The sequence below is a fragment of the Neofelis nebulosa genome, chromosome 15 (genome assembly GCF_028018385.1).
Source record: "Neofelis nebulosa isolate mNeoNeb1 chromosome 15, mNeoNeb1.pri, whole genome shotgun sequence".
In the NCBI taxonomy this organism is placed as follows: Eukaryota; Metazoa; Chordata; class Mammalia; order Carnivora; family Felidae; genus Neofelis; species Neofelis nebulosa.
This window is the reverse complement of record NC_080796.1, coordinates 32,132,602-32,150,601: the sequence shown is the minus strand read 5'-3', so window position 1 is coordinate 32,150,601 and position 18,000 is coordinate 32,132,602. Positions and strand designations below refer to the sequence as shown.

At 40.4% G+C, this 18,000-nt stretch overlaps 1 protein-coding gene across 6 annotated transcripts in view; it reads left to right on the top strand.

The window, feature by feature from the left end:
• The window catches only part of RGSL1 (regulator of G protein signaling like 1), a 112,188-nt gene extending 94,551 nt beyond the window's left edge, over positions 1 to 17,637 (top strand). For 3 of the 6 annotated variants that reach the window (XM_058700502.1, XM_058700499.1, XM_058700501.1), the window contains 4 exons: positions 7,977 to 8,115; positions 8,370 to 8,494; positions 10,818 to 10,927; positions 12,717 to 13,301. In XM_058700502.1, coding sequence (XP_058556485.1) covers positions 7,977 to 8,115; positions 8,370 to 8,494; positions 10,818 to 10,927; positions 12,717 to 12,835 — 493 coding nt within the window. In that variant the 3' untranslated portion in view covers positions 12,836 to 13,301. Of the gene's footprint in view, positions 1 to 7,976; positions 8,116 to 8,369; positions 8,495 to 10,817; positions 10,928 to 12,716; positions 13,302 to 13,851 lie in introns of those variants that run through there. The other 3 variants (XR_009253989.1, XM_058700504.1, XM_058700503.1) reach the window with 3 other exon arrangements.
• The last annotated feature ends 363 nt before the right edge of the window (positions 17,638 to 18,000 follow it).

The following is an 18,000-nucleotide window of genomic DNA, read 5'->3' as shown; positions in this document are numbered from 1 at the left end:
TGGCTAATATCTTGTTGACGATTTTTGCATCCATGTTCATCGGGGAAATTGGTCTATAGTTCTCCTTTTTAGTGGGGTCTTTGCCTGATTTTGGAATCAAGGCCATGCTGGCTTCATAGAAAGAGTTTGGAAGTTTTCCTTCCATTTGTATTTTTTGGAACAGCTTCAAAAGAATAGGTGTTAACTCTTTTTTAAATGTTGGTAGAATTTCCCCGGAAAGCCATCTAGCCCTGGACTCTTGCTTTTTGGGAAATGTTTGATTACTAATTCGATTTCTTTACTGGTTATGGGTCCGTTCATATTTTCTATTTCTTCCTGTTTCAGTTTTGGTAGTTTATATGTTTCTAGGAATTTGTCCATTTTTTCTAGACTGCCCATTTTATTGGCATATAATTGCTCATAATATTCTCTTATTATTGTTTTTATATCTGCTGTGTTGGTTGTGATCTCTCCTCTTTCATTCTTGATTTTACTTATTTGGGTGCTTTCCTTTTTCTTTTTGGCTAGGGGTTTACCAATTTTGTTAATTCTTTCAAAGAACCAGCTTCTTGTTTCATTGATCTGTTCTACTGTTTTTTTGTTTGTTTGGTTGTTTGGTTGTTTTGTTGGTTTTTTTTGGGGGGGGGTTCTGCTCTAATCTTTATTATTTCCTGTATTCTTCTGGTTTGGGGTTTTATTTGCTGTTCTTTTTCCAGCTCTTTAAGGTGTAAGGTTAGGTTGTGTATGAGACCTTTCTTCCTTCTTTAGGAAAACCTGGATTGCTGTATACTTCCATCTTATGACCACCTTTGCTGCATCCCAGAGGCTTTGGGCTGTGGTGTTATCATTTTCATTGGCTTCCATGTACTTTTTAATTTCCTCTTTAATTTCTCGGTTAGCCCATTCATTCTTTTGTAGGATGGTCTTTACTCTCCAAGTATTTGTTACATTTACAATTTTTTTCTTGTGGTTGATTTTGAGTTTCATAGCATGTGGTCTGAAAATATGCATGGTATGATCTCAATCTTTTTGTACTTGTTGAGGGCTGATTTGTGTCCTAGTATGTGATCTATTCTGGAGAACATTCCATGTGCACTGGAGAAGAATGTGTATTCCACTGCTTTAGGATGAAATGTTCTTAATATATCTGTTAAGTCCATCCGGTCCAGTGTGTCATTCAAAGCCATTGTTTCCTTATTGATATTTTGTTTAGGTGATCTGCCCATTGTTGTAAGTGGGGTGTTGAAATCCCCTAGTATTATGGTATTATTATCAACGAGTTTCTTTATGTTTGTGATTAATTGATTTATATATTTGAGTGCTCTCACACTTGACCACAAATGTTTACAATTGTTGGGTCTTCTTGGTGGATAGACCCCTTAATTATGATATAATGTCCTTCTTCATCTCTTGTTACAGTCTTTATTTTAAGGTCTAGATTGTATAAGTATGGATACTCTGGCTTTCTTTTATTGACCATTAGCACGATAGATGGTTCTCCATGCCCTTACTTTCAATCTGAAGGTGTCTTTAGTTCTAAAGTGGGTCTCTTGTAAACAGCATTTAGATGGATCTTGTTTTCTTATCCATTCTGTTACCCTATGTCTTTTGATTGGAGCACTTAGTCCACTGACGTTTAGAGTTTTTTGCCATATGTTGCCAGTAGAGTTGGAGTTTCTAGTGGTGTTCTCTGGTCCTTTCTAGTCTTTGTTGCTTTTGTTTTGTTTTGCTTTGTTTTATTTTTTCATCTTTTCTCCCTTCAGAGAGTCCCCCTTAAAGTTTCTTGCAGGGCTGGTTTAGTGGTCACAAACTCCTTTCGTTTTTGTTTGGGAAAATTTTAATCTCTCCTATTTTGAATGACAGCCTTGATGGATAAAGAATTCTTGGTTACATATTTTGCATATTCAAAATTGAATATATCCTGCCACTCCTTTCTGACCTGCCAGGTTTCTGTGAATAGGTCTGCTGCAAACCTGATCTGTCTTTCCTTGTAGGTTAAGGACTTTTTCCCCTTGCTGCTGTATGATTCTCTCCTTGCCTGAATATTTTGTGAATTTGACTATGATATGCCTTGTTGATGGTCGGTTTTTGTTGAATCTTATGGGAGTCCTCCGTGCTTATTGTATTTTAATGTCTGTGTCTGTTCCCAGTTAGGAAAGTTTTCCACTATGATTTGCTCACATAACACTTCTACCCCTTTTTTTCTCTCTTCATCTTCTGGACCCCTATGATTCTGATGTTGTTCCTTTTTAATGAGTCACTGATTTCTCTAAATCTTAAATTGTGCTCTTTTGCCTGAGTCTCCCTTTTTTTCTGCTTCATTATTCTCCATAAGTTTGTCCTCTATATCACTGATTTGCTGCTCTGCCTCATCCATTCTTGCTGCCATGGCAGCCATTCGAGATTGCAGCTCAGTTATATCATTTTTTATTTCATCCTGACTAGCTTTTACTTCTTTTATCTCTGCAGAGAGGAATTCTAATCTACTTTAGACCCCAGCTGGTATTCTTTTTATCGTGATTCTAAATCCTGGTTGAGACATATTATTTGTATCTGTATTGACTAAGTCCCTAGCTGTAGTTTCTTCCTGCTCTTTCTTTTGGGGTGAATTCCTTTGTTTCATCATTTGAAGGAAGAAAAGGAATTAATAAGGTAAAAAAAATTAAAATTAAAAAATTAAAAACAACACACACACACACACAAATCAATTAAATGATGCCAGACTCTAAGTGTGTTTTGGCCTGTTTATTGAAAGGAGCTTGATAGATTAGAGAAAATGGCAGTAAAAGGGGAAAAAACAAGAAAAAAAAAGGAAAACATTTGAAAATTTGAGAAAATGGATACAATGAAATAGAATAAAATGAAATGATGGAAATAAAATAATTTGAAAAATTTACAAAAAAGTAAGAAATAAAGGAGAAAAATAAAAATAAAATTTTAATAAAAATTAGAAATAAAAATAGATTTTTTCTCTTTCTGTATTCAAGAAAAAAAAGAAACAAATAAAAAAAGAAAATTCAATAGATGGACCAGTTAACAGACTGAAATACAATGAAATACGTTTTCCCCTAGAATTCAAACTATGAAACATTTTATAGTCCACAAACTAAGCAGGTGGAGAGATTTGTGGTGTGCCTGAAGAGCGAGGTTGGCCCTGTTGGGTGGGGCTTAGTGTAATGGCTCCATTCTCCACTAGATGGCACAGCTTAGCTTAGTGGGTGGATTGTTGTGGTGCTTGTAGGTGTGACTGCGCATGTGAACGAGGGGTGTCACCCAGCTACCCAGTCTCTAGTATCAGCACTCTGTGCTACTTCTGCCAGCAATCGCACACCAGTCCTTTGTCTCTGGCTTCCATCCACTCTGCACTTTTACACTGTCTGTGACCAAGCTGTTAGGTTGCCAGGTGGCACCTCCCTCATGAGTTTTATCTCAGATGCGGCTGTGTTTCCCAACCCCTCAATTCTGAGGCCCTTCAACTTTGATCCACTCAGATCCTCTGGGGAAGGGTCTCACCGAGCAATGGCCAGGTGCCAGCCATACCCAGGAACATTCGTGGGACTGTTCTGCTGCCAATGTCCAGAGACTGCGCCTGGGTGCCAGCCTGCCCCAGGAAAAGTTCACATGATTGTGTAACAGCAGTTTTTCATGGATTATGGAAAATCACAATACACATCTGGTACCAGGCTTCACCAGTAACAACCTTGTTCTCTGGGGTCTGCTGGGACTGGGTGACTGCACAGCCATTACCAAATGTTTTTCCATCAGTGGAGCCACTTCTCCTATGTGGCCTGAGGACCTCCCAGACTCTACTCTGCTCCTGGGGATTCACCCTTCCCACCAGAGCACCATCAAGTATTGAGCTGCAGAGTTTCAGACTCTGTGCTCCCCGTTTACAGAGTCTTGATGGAATTTAAATCCTTTCCTTTCTCCTTTTTTAGTTCAGTCCCCATGGCTGTTTCCACTTTTCCACTTTCTCTCCAGCTGCTTTTTGGGGGGGCATGTTTTTCCCGTACTCTCCCCCCATCTCCATCCTGTCTCCACAAGCAAAAACAACTCCCTGCCCTCTGTGGCTTCTCTCTCCCCCAGTTCACCTCTCTGCACCAAGTACCTGCTGAGCTCTGTGGTTTAGGTTGTGCAGATTTTTGTGTTAATCCTCAAATCAGTTTTCTAGGTGTACAGGAAGGTTTAGTGTTGATCTGGCTCTATTTAATGGACATGAGACACACAAAAAAAAGTTCCATGCTTTTCCGCCATCTTGGCTCCTCCCCTTCTACTTAGAAATATTCTTAACCAAGTGTGTTTTCATGTGTACAGCTGCCCAATTTGTGGGCCCAGAGCCTGAACTGGCAAAAAAGTCATACTGGAGTAGAGAAGTTAGTCAGTGGTTATCAACCCTTGTGCACATCAGGATTGCTTGAAGCTTATGATTACTGCCAATGCCAAGGTCCCTGAGATTTGGATTTTACTGGTCCAGTGTGGATCTTGGGAACTTGTATTCTCACAAGCTACTCATGTGATTCTGATTTGCAGCATAGTTTAGAACATGGGTCTAGTATCTCTAAAAGACAGTTGATTTAAAATTTCTCTTGAACATTTGCAGAGACAAGCAAGTGACTGTAAGAGGAATAAGAGCCTCCACTTTATTCCTTGTCCTCAAGGGTGGGGACATCTTTGTTACTCAGAAAAAGCATGTTGTTGGAATACTGATTTGAAATTTGGAACACATTTTCCCCATAGAAATGATGTACTACATACATGGTGATTAGATACCTTATGTACTAAAGTAGAATGGCTTGATTGTCTTACAAGTCTATATTTTAGATGTGGTGTGCTTTTTTTTTTTGAGAACTGTGTTATAAGTTCTAAACTAATTTAAAAATAAAGACAGAGATGCATAAGTGGTATTTAAGTTGATATAAGTTGGAAGTCCCCTGTACATACATACAGGTCACTTAGTCTTCTATATTACTTCACTCATTGTGTATCATTATTATTGTTTTTGCTTGCCTCTGGTTGATTAGCTTTTTAAAAATGTTTAATTCCAGTATAGTTAACATACAGTATTATATTAGTTTCAGGTGTGGAATATATTGATTAAACAACTCTATACATTATTCAGTGTTCATCATGAGAAGTATACTCTTAATCTCCATCACCTATTTCACCCATCTGCCCACCAGCCTCTCCTCTGGTGACCATCAGTTTATTCTCTATAGTTAAGAGTGCATTTCTTGTTTTTTCCTTTTTTTCTTTGTTTATTTTGTTTCTTATATTCCACATATGAGTGAAATCATATTGTATTTGTCTTTCTCTGACCAATTTATTTCACTTAGCATTATACCCTCTAGCTCCATCCATGTTGTTGCAAATGGCAAAATTTCATTCTTTTTTATGGCTGACTAATATCCCATTGTGTATATATAGCATAACTTCTTTATCCATTCAGTGGACACATGGGCTGCTTCCATAATCTGGCTACTATAAATAATGCTGCAGTAAACATAGGGGTGCATACATCTCTGTGAATTAGTGTTTTCATATTCTTTGGGTAATACCCAGTAGTGGGATTACTGGATCATATGGCAATTCTATTTTTAATTTTGTGAAGAAGCTCCATACTTAAACAGTTATTATTATGTCAAATCATACTAATGTACTTTCACTTACCTGTCAAACTTTTGATATAAAGCCAAAGCCATTCCTCTAATTGGAGATCCACATATTTCTCTTGCACAAACTATATCCAAAATGCTATCTGCTAATTCTGATTTTTCTTTCTTTCTTTTTTTAAAGTTTACTTTACTTATTTTGAGAGAGAGAGAAGTGAGCAGGAGAGGGGCAGGGAGAGGGGAAGAGAGAAAGAATCCTAAGCAGGCTCTGCACTGAGGGCGCAGAGCCCAGTGTGGGGCTTGAACCAATGAACCATGAGATCATAACCTGAGCTGAAATCAAGAGTCAGTCACTTAATAGACTGAGCCACCCAGGCAGCCCAATTTTTTCTCTCCTTAAAGTGGAGTGAGAATTTAAAGGTTACTGCAAGGCAATTAATCCTTCTGGATTTTTATACTTGTTTTTTCAATGTTTTAAATTGCTTTGTCACACCCAACTCAATAGCAACTTTTTGAAAAGCAGCTTGTCTCTACTGGAATGTTCCAATGCATTGAAATTTGTTTTCACAGAAACAGCAAACACCTTTTCTTTTTATGTTCATAGTTTATCAATTTTTATAAATTACAAATTATAGTAACAAATACAATAGGCAAAAATATTTGAGAAGAAACATGGATAATTCTCAGTATATACCTGCTTCAACTCAATGGAAAAATGTGAGAGTGTATTATAAAAGGTACAACCAGTGTATACAGTGAGCACGTTACAGGTATCAGTGTGTTTTCAGAATTTCAGAGCACCTGGTAACTTAGCACATTAGTTAGAGGAATTGGGTTAAGAGATCTTCCACTGCACCCCAGTGAGGCATTTGGCTCAGTTCCACGAGTGCTTACTGATTGCTTACTCATTCTTGTGCATGGGATTTGACATAGGAGATACAAAAGACAACTAAGACATACTCTCTATTCTCTAAGATCCCACAAACTGATCTGGATGGCAGACAAAACACAAATAAGAGTTAAGAAGTAGGATGATAGGTGCAGGAAGTACATTTGGACAACTAAAAAGAAAAGCAGAACTTTGTTTTCCATGTTTACTGCTGAATCCCTGCTCTTGGAACTGCACCTGGCAAAGAGTAAACCCTTAATAAATGTCTGCTGGTTGGATAAATAAACCGATTTGCAAATTAAGCTTATAAAGGGAAAACATTGGTAGTCTACTCTTAGGAAAATTTTAAATGGTTAATATTTAAAGTGGCCTGAGAGAGGGGCACCTGTGTGGCTTAGTCAGTTAAATGTCCAACTCTTGTTGATTTCAGCTCAGGTCATGATCTCACAGCTTGTGAGTTTGAGACCCACATGGGGTTCTGCATAGATACTGCAGAGCCTGCTTGGATTCTTTCTCTCCCTCTCTCTCTGCCCCTCCCCTGCTTTCACTGTCTACCAAAATAAAGAAATAAACATTATATATATATATATATATATATATATATATATATATATTATATATATATTTATTTTGTATATATATGTATATATATATACACAATACATATGTATATATGTATTGTGTATATATATATATATATATATATACAAAATAAAGAAACATTATATATATATATATATAATAAATGTATATATATTTAAAATATAAAATATAAAGTTGCCTGAGGCCTGAGAGAAATAAACTGTGTACTTAAATCAAGACAAGGTATAACTGACAGATATTTGATGGTTAGTAAAAGAATATGTCACTAGGAGACAGTAGAAAGTAGTTTCCAGGGGTTATGGGAAGGGAGGAATGGATGGTTTTTATTTAATGGGCATAGAGTTTCAGTTGGGGAAGATGTAAAAAGTTCTGGAGATGGTGTTGATGGTTGAACAACAAGATAAATGTATTTAATGCCACTGAACTGTACATTTAAAAACGGTTAAACTGGTAAATTTTATGCTAGGTATATTTTACTATAATTTAGAAAAATAAGAAAATTTAAAAAAAAAACAAGAGAAAAGCACTATCTTGCCTCGGAGAGCGATGGTAATTGTGAAAGTGTCAGCAGAGAAGGGGAAACAAAGAAAAAGATAGCCCTTAGTTCCTGAAGTTGTCAGAGGCAAAACTCATACAGAGACAAGGGTGGAGGGAGGATGGGATAAAGGGCATTTGCAGTAAAGAAATACACTTGAAGCACTTAGCACATTACCTGACCTGTGGTAGGTGCTCAATATCTGCCAATGGATGCATTATGATTAAATGAATAAAGTTTCAACCTGGCCAAGGATTGGCCCTGTCTTTCTTAGGTCAGAAATGGGTCTGGGCTGGCTGCCTTATTTAGTTGCTGCTTTGATCTTCTCCTAGCTGATTTCCTGCTTACTGCTTCTTTTTAGATTTAATAATTTGGTGAGTTCAGCTCATATGCTGCAAGTCAACCGGGCATACAACGAGAATGACGTGATGCTAATGAGGTCCAAACTTAATATCATCCTAAAGCTCTACCTGAATTCTGAAATTCCTCCAAGGCTGAGGGTAAAGGGAACTCCCACTTCTCTCTGGGCTTTTGCCAAGAAGCATTTCTTCCACAAGAAATGATAGCTAATAGGCACCTCCTAAGTCCTGTGTCAACCAGATGTCCTTTACTAGAAGTTGCATGATAACATGCTGCTTTCTGGGGAGGGGATGGTCTTATAGGTATTGAGGGTACCTATAGGTACTAGGGGTCACGAGAGGTTTTCTGCCTTCCCTGGAATTATGTCAGTGACAGGCTCCCATTCTATGGGTAGGTGAACATCTCTGAATCCCAGAAGGATGCTATCCTTGCTTCCATTGCAGAGGGCCACCTAGATCGGAGCATCTTCCATGGGACTATCATGTCTCTCTTCCCCATCATTATGTACTTCTGGAAAAGGTAACTATTTCCCCTTGCCCAAGGATTATAAGGGCAGGAAAACACATTTGACTTTCTAAAGAGTTTTCTGTCTTCCTCTAACTCTCTACTTCATGGTTTCCATTTTCATGGGAACTACAATGGTGTATCCTTATCCTACTTGCTACACTTGGTCTCTCATACTCCCACACTGAAACTGAATCAGAAGATGGAAGGTCAAGTAAGACTGGGGATCAGAGTGCCTGGGTCCCACATCCCCTGGCCACATGCTTGGGAAAGGATGTTAATTTTATTAGGCATAGGTTCCTCACCTAAGCGTGAGTATGGAACATGGCTATCTGGGGAGAAATTCTGTCAAGACTCACACAACTGCACTTGTGCTTAAGGAGCCCCATTGAGGCAGTAAGACAGCAGAGTTTTACTCTGTTAGGTCCAAATACCATAATATTTCAATTTTCAAGAGGAGCTTAGACATTTAGGCTTTTATCTCTGAAAGTTAAAGTGGCAAATGTGGCAACTAACTCAAAACTAAACCATGGTAAGGAAACTCTGAAGGCCAAAAAACAAAAATGAAACAAACAAAATATTTGCAGGACATATGCAACCTGTGGCCCACTGGTTTCTAACCTATCCTGTCAAGGTTTGGACTGAGACACTGGCTCAGGTTCTCCCAGGTGGTTATTTACTCCTGTGGTGCACTGTGGCTCCAGCCTATATCTTCCACATAATGAATGGCAGTGCCCTGGGTGACAGTGACCAGAGGACAACTGGCTGAAATGTTCCAAGACAAGGCTAATTGAGATGTTTAGATTATTATGTGATTCCAAGTCTTAAGGGTTCCCCCTCTCCTCTCTCTCTCTCTCTCTCTCTCACTCTCACTCTCTCTCTCTCTCTCTCACACACACACACACACACACACACACACACACACACATTACCTTATTATAAAATAAGTGTAAAGTTTGCATACTAATCTCTAACCTTTATTTTAAAATCCCTATGATAATAAATTATTTAATACAGGATTGAAAGAAATTAAAAAGCAAAGTTCAAGATAACAAGTTTAGCCTTTTGAACACCAATTGTTACCTAGCACTAAGACTAGATTTGACTTAGTTCTGCTGAGCAGGATTAAATAGAAAATTTTCCTGATTCTGGAGAATGAGAAACCCCTGGGAAATGCATGCTGCTCCTGGCTCGAGTCAGTGCTCTGCAGTCTCTTATACCTATTTAGGAAATATAGGGGTGCTTCAGGGAGGCTTTGAATCCCTAATCCTTATGTAGTTGATTCTTTCCTTGCTTTACTGTATACTCCTATATAAAGAGTTTTATATTGCATAAACTGTATTCACATATCTTATCCCAGACGAACCTCTTAATAACCCTATCAGGTGGGTGGAACAAAGTGTTGTTATCCCCGTTTTATAGATGAGTAAACCAAGGCTCAAAGGAATTAAGAGACACATTGGATCACTTGGAATTAGTTAAGCCAGGATTAGAAACCAGGTCTCTCTGTCTCTTAAGTACCACAAAGAATGCATCATGTCACACTGGGAGCTCCATAATGGGAGGGAGACCCATTTCAGCAAATGGAATGGCAGAAACTAACTGTGATCAAATAGAGTGTCCTTTAAGGAAAGGAAGGAGGGCAGCAGTCAAGACCATCAGAGCCAAGTCGGGATAGAAAATAAATCCAGTCTTAGCCGAGACTCGACCTTAAGGGGTCCAATGCAAGAGTAGGCTGAAGGACAGCAAGGGGTTTGGGGCCACAGAGAAAGAGATGAAGAATATTGTGAGGGATTCCAGGGAGCAGTAGTTCTCAGGTTCCAGTGAGTATATGAGTCCAAGTTCATGTGAAGAGCAGAGGTCTGTCTACTCCAGGGAAAGGGCTGCTGGGAATACAATGACAGGGTCATGACCTCCAGCAAGGGACAGGATGAAACCAGGGATTGGGACCTGAGAGGAAGTCAGTCAGACACTCTGGCTGTACCAGGTGGGGTTAAGTAGGGAGTTCATACTCTGATGCTCAAGCAAGCATCCCAGGGATTGACCCCCACCTCAGACCTATGTACAGTAGGTTCTTTAAAGACTCCATTCACTGGTTCCAGAAGGGAATTCCAACATACTATGCATGGCAGGTCCTCACTGGAGCCAGGCCTGGACACAGAGGAGGCCGCAGAAGGGCCTCTGACAGGCAGCACTCCAAGGCCTAGTCTCTTCTCTTCTCTATTACACACTCCATTCTCTGTAAGGACTGTCCCTGTTCTGGTTCCCTTGTGCTCCATGCTCCAGCCTCCTTAGCTGTTAGCTTTCTCCCTGTGACCAGAAGCCATTCTTTTCACAGGTTTTCTTCCTGGAAGGCAGCCCACTCTTACTTCCAGTATAGGGGGAAGATATTTAAAGATAAAAAAACTTCTCAAAAGCCCGTGCACAAGTATCCTCCTTTGAGTGGAGGTAAGTTCTATACCTATGTTCATGACCTACAGCCCCATTCTCCAGCAAATCAGACTCATGAAGGGAAAGCAAAGGTCCAAAAGACCAATTTCAGACTTCACAGAGGATATTGTCTTCTGGAGGGGTGGGCATCTCATTAACTTTACTCTTAGAGAAACATTAAAGTGTATTTTATCTGTGACTATTAGTGCCAGATAAAGGGAACCCATGCACCAATCCCTGGCAGTACCTCCCAATAGCTTTGGAATGTGGGTCATTGTCATTGTCTATGTGGTGGGTAAATGGAGGTGGGGACCTGCTTTACTGCTATTTAAGAAGCCCCCTGCTCCAACTATCTCCAGAAACCCTACCATCTGAAAATTATGTATTTTACAGTGTTAAGTGACAACCACTTAAGTGGTAAATATATATATATATATATATATATATATATATATATATATATATATCTTTATGCATATATATAATTTTATGAGAGCATGAAAAAAATTCAGAAATAAAATGTTAATAGGATTATCTCTGCTCACTGTGATTATGAGAGATTTACATATTGATTATTAATATATTATTAATTAGACATTATTAATATATATTATTCATATGTTTTATATTAATATATTTACAAATAAATAGATGTGTTTGAAAACACATACACACATGTTTTCTTAGCACAGAGTAGCTAAACTCAGTCCCTTTCTTAATATTTGCACTGAGATCAGTGCTTAAGCAAAAGGGAGTTTTAAAGAGAGGGAGGAGGGTGCACAGAGCAATGCCTAGAGAGGGCAAGACTGAATGTTTTTGCTTTGAAACATTCTGGGAACCAGAGAGAACAGGTTGGTGAGTCTGGGTCTAGTACCAGCATCAAAACAAAATATCGAGGTAAGATAGGAGTCTTAGAGACAGCAGCAAACTATCCTGTGAAAGAGCTGACCATTCCATAGTTTCAGCTTAAATTCTGCCCAGTTCTCATGTCCATTTTACCTGACACTCAACACTGTCCCTCCTCCAGCCCCCTCACAAACAAGTATCCTGCCCCCTTTCAGGAGTACAAACGAGGCTCTTGAGACTTAACCCATCCCTAGCTTGCCTGCATGGTAGGGGAAACAACTCTGGACCAGTTTCTGCCCCTCTGAGAGGGTCCTCACCTGAGTAGGAAATAAAACACCTACCTCCCTAGCTGGGGCTGCCCTCATAGCCAATTAATATTGCTCATTATCCTTTTCTCTGCCTTGTAAAGTGTCACATCAGTAGACAGAAATTAACAATCTTTTCAGTATGTGGAGCCAAGTGTCCCCATGGGAATAAAGGCTCATTTAAGTGAGGGTGGAGGGATGGGTTGGAGGATACTAACAGGGAAAGGAGAGGGAGGTGAGCAGGCAGGGTGGGCAAATGATACTCAGAGGAGCAAGAACATACCCCTTAGTGGTAACCAAACAGCTTCCAATGTTTGGCTCATTTGCTATTGCTGAGCTCTAAGGAAGTAAATCCCCAAATCTTTTCTGGTGTCTGAAGTTGGAAGAGGGCAACAGGATGCCTAAATTAAGGGGCAGGACACTTGGGTTCCTGTCCTGAAGAGTCATCGTTTATGTGTTGGAGGACATTGAGCATTTTGCTTCTCCTCTCTCCACCCCAGATCCCTGATCTCAAATTTAGAGGTTTGGATTTAGATAATGTCTATCATTAACATACGGTACTCAGAGGAATGTCATCAAGAGTTTCCTTGCTTACACAGATTTATTTTGTCAGATGTTATAAGGGATTTTAATACACCCCCCTCCTTCTTCCCCAGGAGATCACACCATTTTAAGATTCACCTTGCTCAGAGGCATTGAATGGTTTTGGCCTCAACAGCGGGAAATAATAACAAGTTCAGTCCAAAATTGTGAGTTGGGATTGGAATCCCACTGATGTCAAAAGCCTACTCCACAGTTAGAGGATGACTCTAATGCCAGTTTGGCCAATCTCCTTAGTGACCACAAGGAGACTGAGGTACCCAAAATGCGAAGCAACTTTTTCCAAACCACACAGCTTGTGAGTGGCAGAGGTGGGATGAGAAATGGGTCTCTTGGCTGTCCTTCTGGGCCTCTGTGCATAGCTCTCATTTGAATAACTGTACTTTCTTGATTCTTTTATAGCCCCTTGAAGGCAGGTTCCTTAACCTTGTCTGTATCTCTGCTGGCTCCTCTGCCATTTCTGGGTGTGATGTGTGACCTTTATTAAGAGATGGTTGTAACATCCCAATTGTTATTTTCCCTTCCCACTGAGAATGCCTGTGGGCTTGAACAGGACCTCCAATCTATACATCCTGGTTCCTGGAAGTGCCTGCTGCTGATCTTCTTATTCCTGGAATAAACACTCTGGTCCTAGCATCCCATATTTGAGCCATGTTATTTCTTTTTTTCCCCCCATCTTCAGCGTCAAGGAGTTAATCCCACTCCCAAGTACTAAAGTTGCCTTGGGTTCCACATGGATTTCAGGTTGGGGATACTCTTTTCTGTTGCTTATGGGCATAAAATGCCAACTTTCCTGTTCTACTCATTTGCATATGTCCTCTCATTGCTTAATGGTAGAGGCCTCTATGGAATAGTGCCCATGATCCATAGAGTCCAAACAGCCCTAAAGTCTTGTGGTTCTAGTGTTCATCTGGCCCAGTCTCCTTATTTTACTTCCCTGAGTCTGTGGGGTTGGCATCATGACCTTTGCATCCAGATGAAATGTCTACTAAGACAAAAGGTATTACAATATTCAAACCAGGTCTCCTTAAAGTCCCTGGAGAATCACTGCTTCAACTTCACTTTCCCAACTCCTTCGTTGGAGGTATTTACCTGGAAGCTGTTCTGGGATGGCCCTCCTGGGCTGGAGGTCCTCCAGTGAGTGCTTGTGTCCTGAGTTCTGATGAAGTTTTTCTCTGTATTTGTCTTTAGCTTCATCTAGCAACCTTACCCCATCAAGACATGTGCTCTCCACTGTGCAGCTGTGTCCTGTCACAGGGTAGGCATGAATCAGAAGTCCTCTTCTTCAGTTCAGAGCTGCTTTGTCCAAGTGTACAATGGGAGACGGGGGAGAAACTTTTTGGAAACCCAGCTCCACATCCTGACATTCCTCAGCATGTAGAGCCAAGGTGTTGAGCTTAGTGCTTCCAGAGAGGCCTGTAGTCAAGATAGTTAGGGAAGGGTTTCTCTGTGGCTGTCTTTGCTCACCTCTAACTAATACAGGCACTTTTAGGAAGTTGGAGTCCCTGACCCATCCTCCAGGAGAGCACTATTGCTGGGGGAAGAGTGTCCCAGATGATCTTTTATTGCCAGCCTCCCTAATACTCCAGCCTTTCAAAGTAAGGTACATAAAATGGAAAGCAGAGTTGTTCTACTTGGCAGGATATTAGCAATAAAAGCATGAAGGACTCGAGCCTGTCAAAATCGGATTCAGCCTAACTCACTTCTATACAAGCACCAAAGTGGAATTAATGCTAAGTTAAGGTTCTGAGAGAATCCCCAGGGAGTCATGGAAGCCACAACTGAGCCCAAGAGCTGCTTAAAAGTCAAGGTTATAGATAGCAACCTCTGTGAATGGAAGGTCTGGTTTCCTCACCAACCATCCCACATTCTCAGACCTTCTACAAGTCTGACAGAGACTTGGAGCTGCCCCAGCATCACTTGCCAGTGCTGGTGCCTGGAAGGCAAGCCAGGTAATTTGGAGTTCTTTGTACAGAAAGACAATGCATAGCTTCAGGGGTTGCATGTTCTTGTGGAGGAAGGTGAGAATGAGAATGCAAGGGGCCATATCCTGAAGGCAAAGGGTTTTGGTTTTGGCCATTGCCATTCCTAAAGAGAATGATGGCAACAGACCAGCAGAGATTACACTGGTGATCTCATTGCCATTCTAATAACTGGCCACTCATCTTCTTCTTCCTTCAGACATAATTTACCCAGCAACAAAAGGGAGAAAAAGTAGTCAAGTCAGGCTCCCAAAAGAGGCACATCATCTCTCAGAAGCCTCCTAACACTGACAGAAATGAAGTGCCCTGTGTCATCTTCCCTAGAAAGATAAATGGAGTGACAGTCCAAACATGGCAGGACCAGACTGCAGTGGGTAAGATGGGGCGCAGAGCATGACCAGAAGCACCTCTGCCCTCCTTGAATGGAAGGTCCTGTCAGAGATGGTCTTTCCACAGTGGGAATGTAACAGATCACCCAACTCTTAGGGTCAGGAGACCTGGGCATTTAATTCACTCTAGAGCTGCATGGCCTTGAGCAAATCTCTGACTCATGGTTGTCAAAGAATCCCATGACAAATGTATGAAGGTGGCATTAAACACTCTTATAAACAAGGTATTCTTTTTATCAACAGTGACAGGTGGGATCTTTTAATGCTAGTATCTCCCATTTGGACAATGATTCACATCCATTGTATTAGGAAATCCTCACAACCCTGTGAGTAACCTTGTTAAAAACTACTTATTTTTAAACAGATGAAGAAACTCACACACACAGAAGGTAAGTGACTTTCCCCAGATCAGGTAGTAAGTGTAGACCAGGTAGTGAGTGGCAGAGTCTGGACTACAACGCACCACTTGTGAGCCTTTGGCTAGATCTCATTCCATGGGCACCCTCTATACAACTTCTCATGCCCAAAAGGAATAGTTCTTCACTGGAGTTCTGTTTATTTGCCAATTAATATGTAAAGAGACTCTGGGAAATTTTGACCTAGTTATAGAGTCACTAAGCTCATTTTTTGTCCTTTGAAGAAAATCAGGAGTAAAATGACCAAATGTCCTAAATGAGCCCCCCACTTGAGATAATCAAGGAAAGATGGGCTCAACTCTGTGGGTTGTAGAATAAAGAAAGTAGAAGGCTTATTAGAGAAGTCTCTCCGATTTCCAGCCAGTTTCCTGCTATGCTGATGCCCTTTATTTCCTAGACTTTCCTCAAGGATGAAAAATGTTGTGATGTTAAGACAGGGCTGACAAACACATGGAAATGTGAGATCATTTGGATGGGACTTTGATTGCAGTAGCCCAGGAAGACTGTAAGTAGATGTGCCTAGAAAAGGTCTGAATGCAGATGAGGTGTGGAGAGCCTCAGGCCACTGGGAGAGGGTCCAGTGAGGCAAGCATTTAGCCTAAGAAAATCCCAGAAGAAGGAAGTGAAAATTTCTTCCCCTAAAGGGGCTAGGGCTCCAAAATAGAACCTGAGTTAACAGACAGAGCAGAGTGCATGAAACAGAATCCCAGCTTTTAAAAATCCGGCAAGAAACTAAGGCAAGATGCCAGGAAAAGAATGGAGAAGAGCCCTATTATTGAAATAGAAGTAGCAGGAATGGCCTTGGTCAAAGGGGAAAAAGACCTTGTACATGGAATCAAAGAGGATGTTAGGCCAGCAACAAAGTGATTGGTGAGGATCTGGTAAAATATTGATTCAGCGTCATGTGCCTGAATACCCTCACATTGTACTAAGCTGGACCTACCGATTGGCAGTAGGTGAGACCCACTGAAGGAAAAGAGAGATCACTCAAAGAACTCATTTGAAACTGTGATCTTTGCCCATTTCATAATTCTCTCCCTGTGTATGCTCATCCATGGGTATATTTTGTGCAGATATGCAAGTACACATAAACATGCTATTCAAAAACTTCACAATAATTGATAGAACCACCCTGAATATAAAAAGTATTTCTCCTCATTTATTGAGGCTTGCTGATTGCCTCCTTTGATTTCTTATTCTCTCACTTCAGATCTAGTATGTTCTAGCCTCAGATTTAAGCTAGTATCACAAGAGCAATCACCTAGCATGCAAGCAAATAATATAAATGGGTAAGCAACCCATGAGACATAATAGGGAATGGTAGAAACTGATGAGCTGGTGAATACATCTCAAAGGAGACAGTAATAGCTCTAGCCAGCCAACTCAATGTGGTCAGAACTTCCTAACTTAGGACAGAGAGATTGAGAGAGAGAGAGAGAGAGAGAGAGAGAGAGAGAGAGAAAGGAAGGGAGGAAGGAAGGAAGGAAGGAAGGAAGGAAGGAAGGAAGGAAGGAAAGAAAGAAAGAAAGAAAGAAAGAAAGAAAGAAAGAAAGAAAGAAAGAAATGGGGGAGAGAGGAAAAGAGAGAAAAAGAAAAGAGAAAAAGAATAATAAATTAAAATTTTTTGGAATACTATGCAAGTCAAACAAAACTTGGCTTGTGATCTTTGCTTTCCACTTTTTCTTTCCCCTTGTAATTATATTTAGGCCCTGAGTCTATCTTAGAAAATATTAGAAGGGAGAAAGAGAATTCCAAACAATAGGTCCATGGGAGTCACTGGCATCAAAGATAAGGGCCAGGAAAGAAGGGCCAGGGAAGGAAGCTAGCCTACTCTAGTCCCTGTATTAGTGTTCTATTGCTAACACAACAAATTACCAAATGTTTAGTGGCATAAAACAACACAAAATTACTGTCTTATGGTGCTGAGGTCAGAAGTCTGACCCAGAACTCATCGGGCTAATGTCAGGTATGCAGAACTTCATTCCCTTCTAGAGGCTCTAGAGGTGCATCCGTTCCCTTGCTCATTCAGGTTATTGGCACAATTCAGTCTCTGCAGTTGTAGCCCTGAGGTTTTGTTTCCTTGCTGGCTATCAGCCTTTGCCTGACTAAAAAACCCTCAACCCTTTAATGGCATATTATATAAGACCATTGACAATTTGATCCCAATTTAGATTTCCAGATTCGTGTCTTGCCTCTTGTCATACAAATTCCTTGTATGAATTTCCAGATTCATACTTCCCATTCCCCAGCAAGGAGGTTGTATAAAACACCCTTCCTTTTCCCCTCCACTGGGTGGTAAGAGACATCACAACAGTGACACTTCCTGATTGTCTCCTCTCTCTTCCCACCATTTCCTGTCTGTTTTTGCAACATTTTTCCCTCTCTTTGTAGATACTTGTTTATATATATCCCTCACCTACTAGACTATAAACTTTTGTACAGTAGAGACTATGTCCTATTTTTCTTTATGCTTCCAATTCCTAGCACAGTGACATAAAGATAATAGTTGCCCCAGAAATACATGTCAAATGCATGAGTGAATGCCATGTTTAT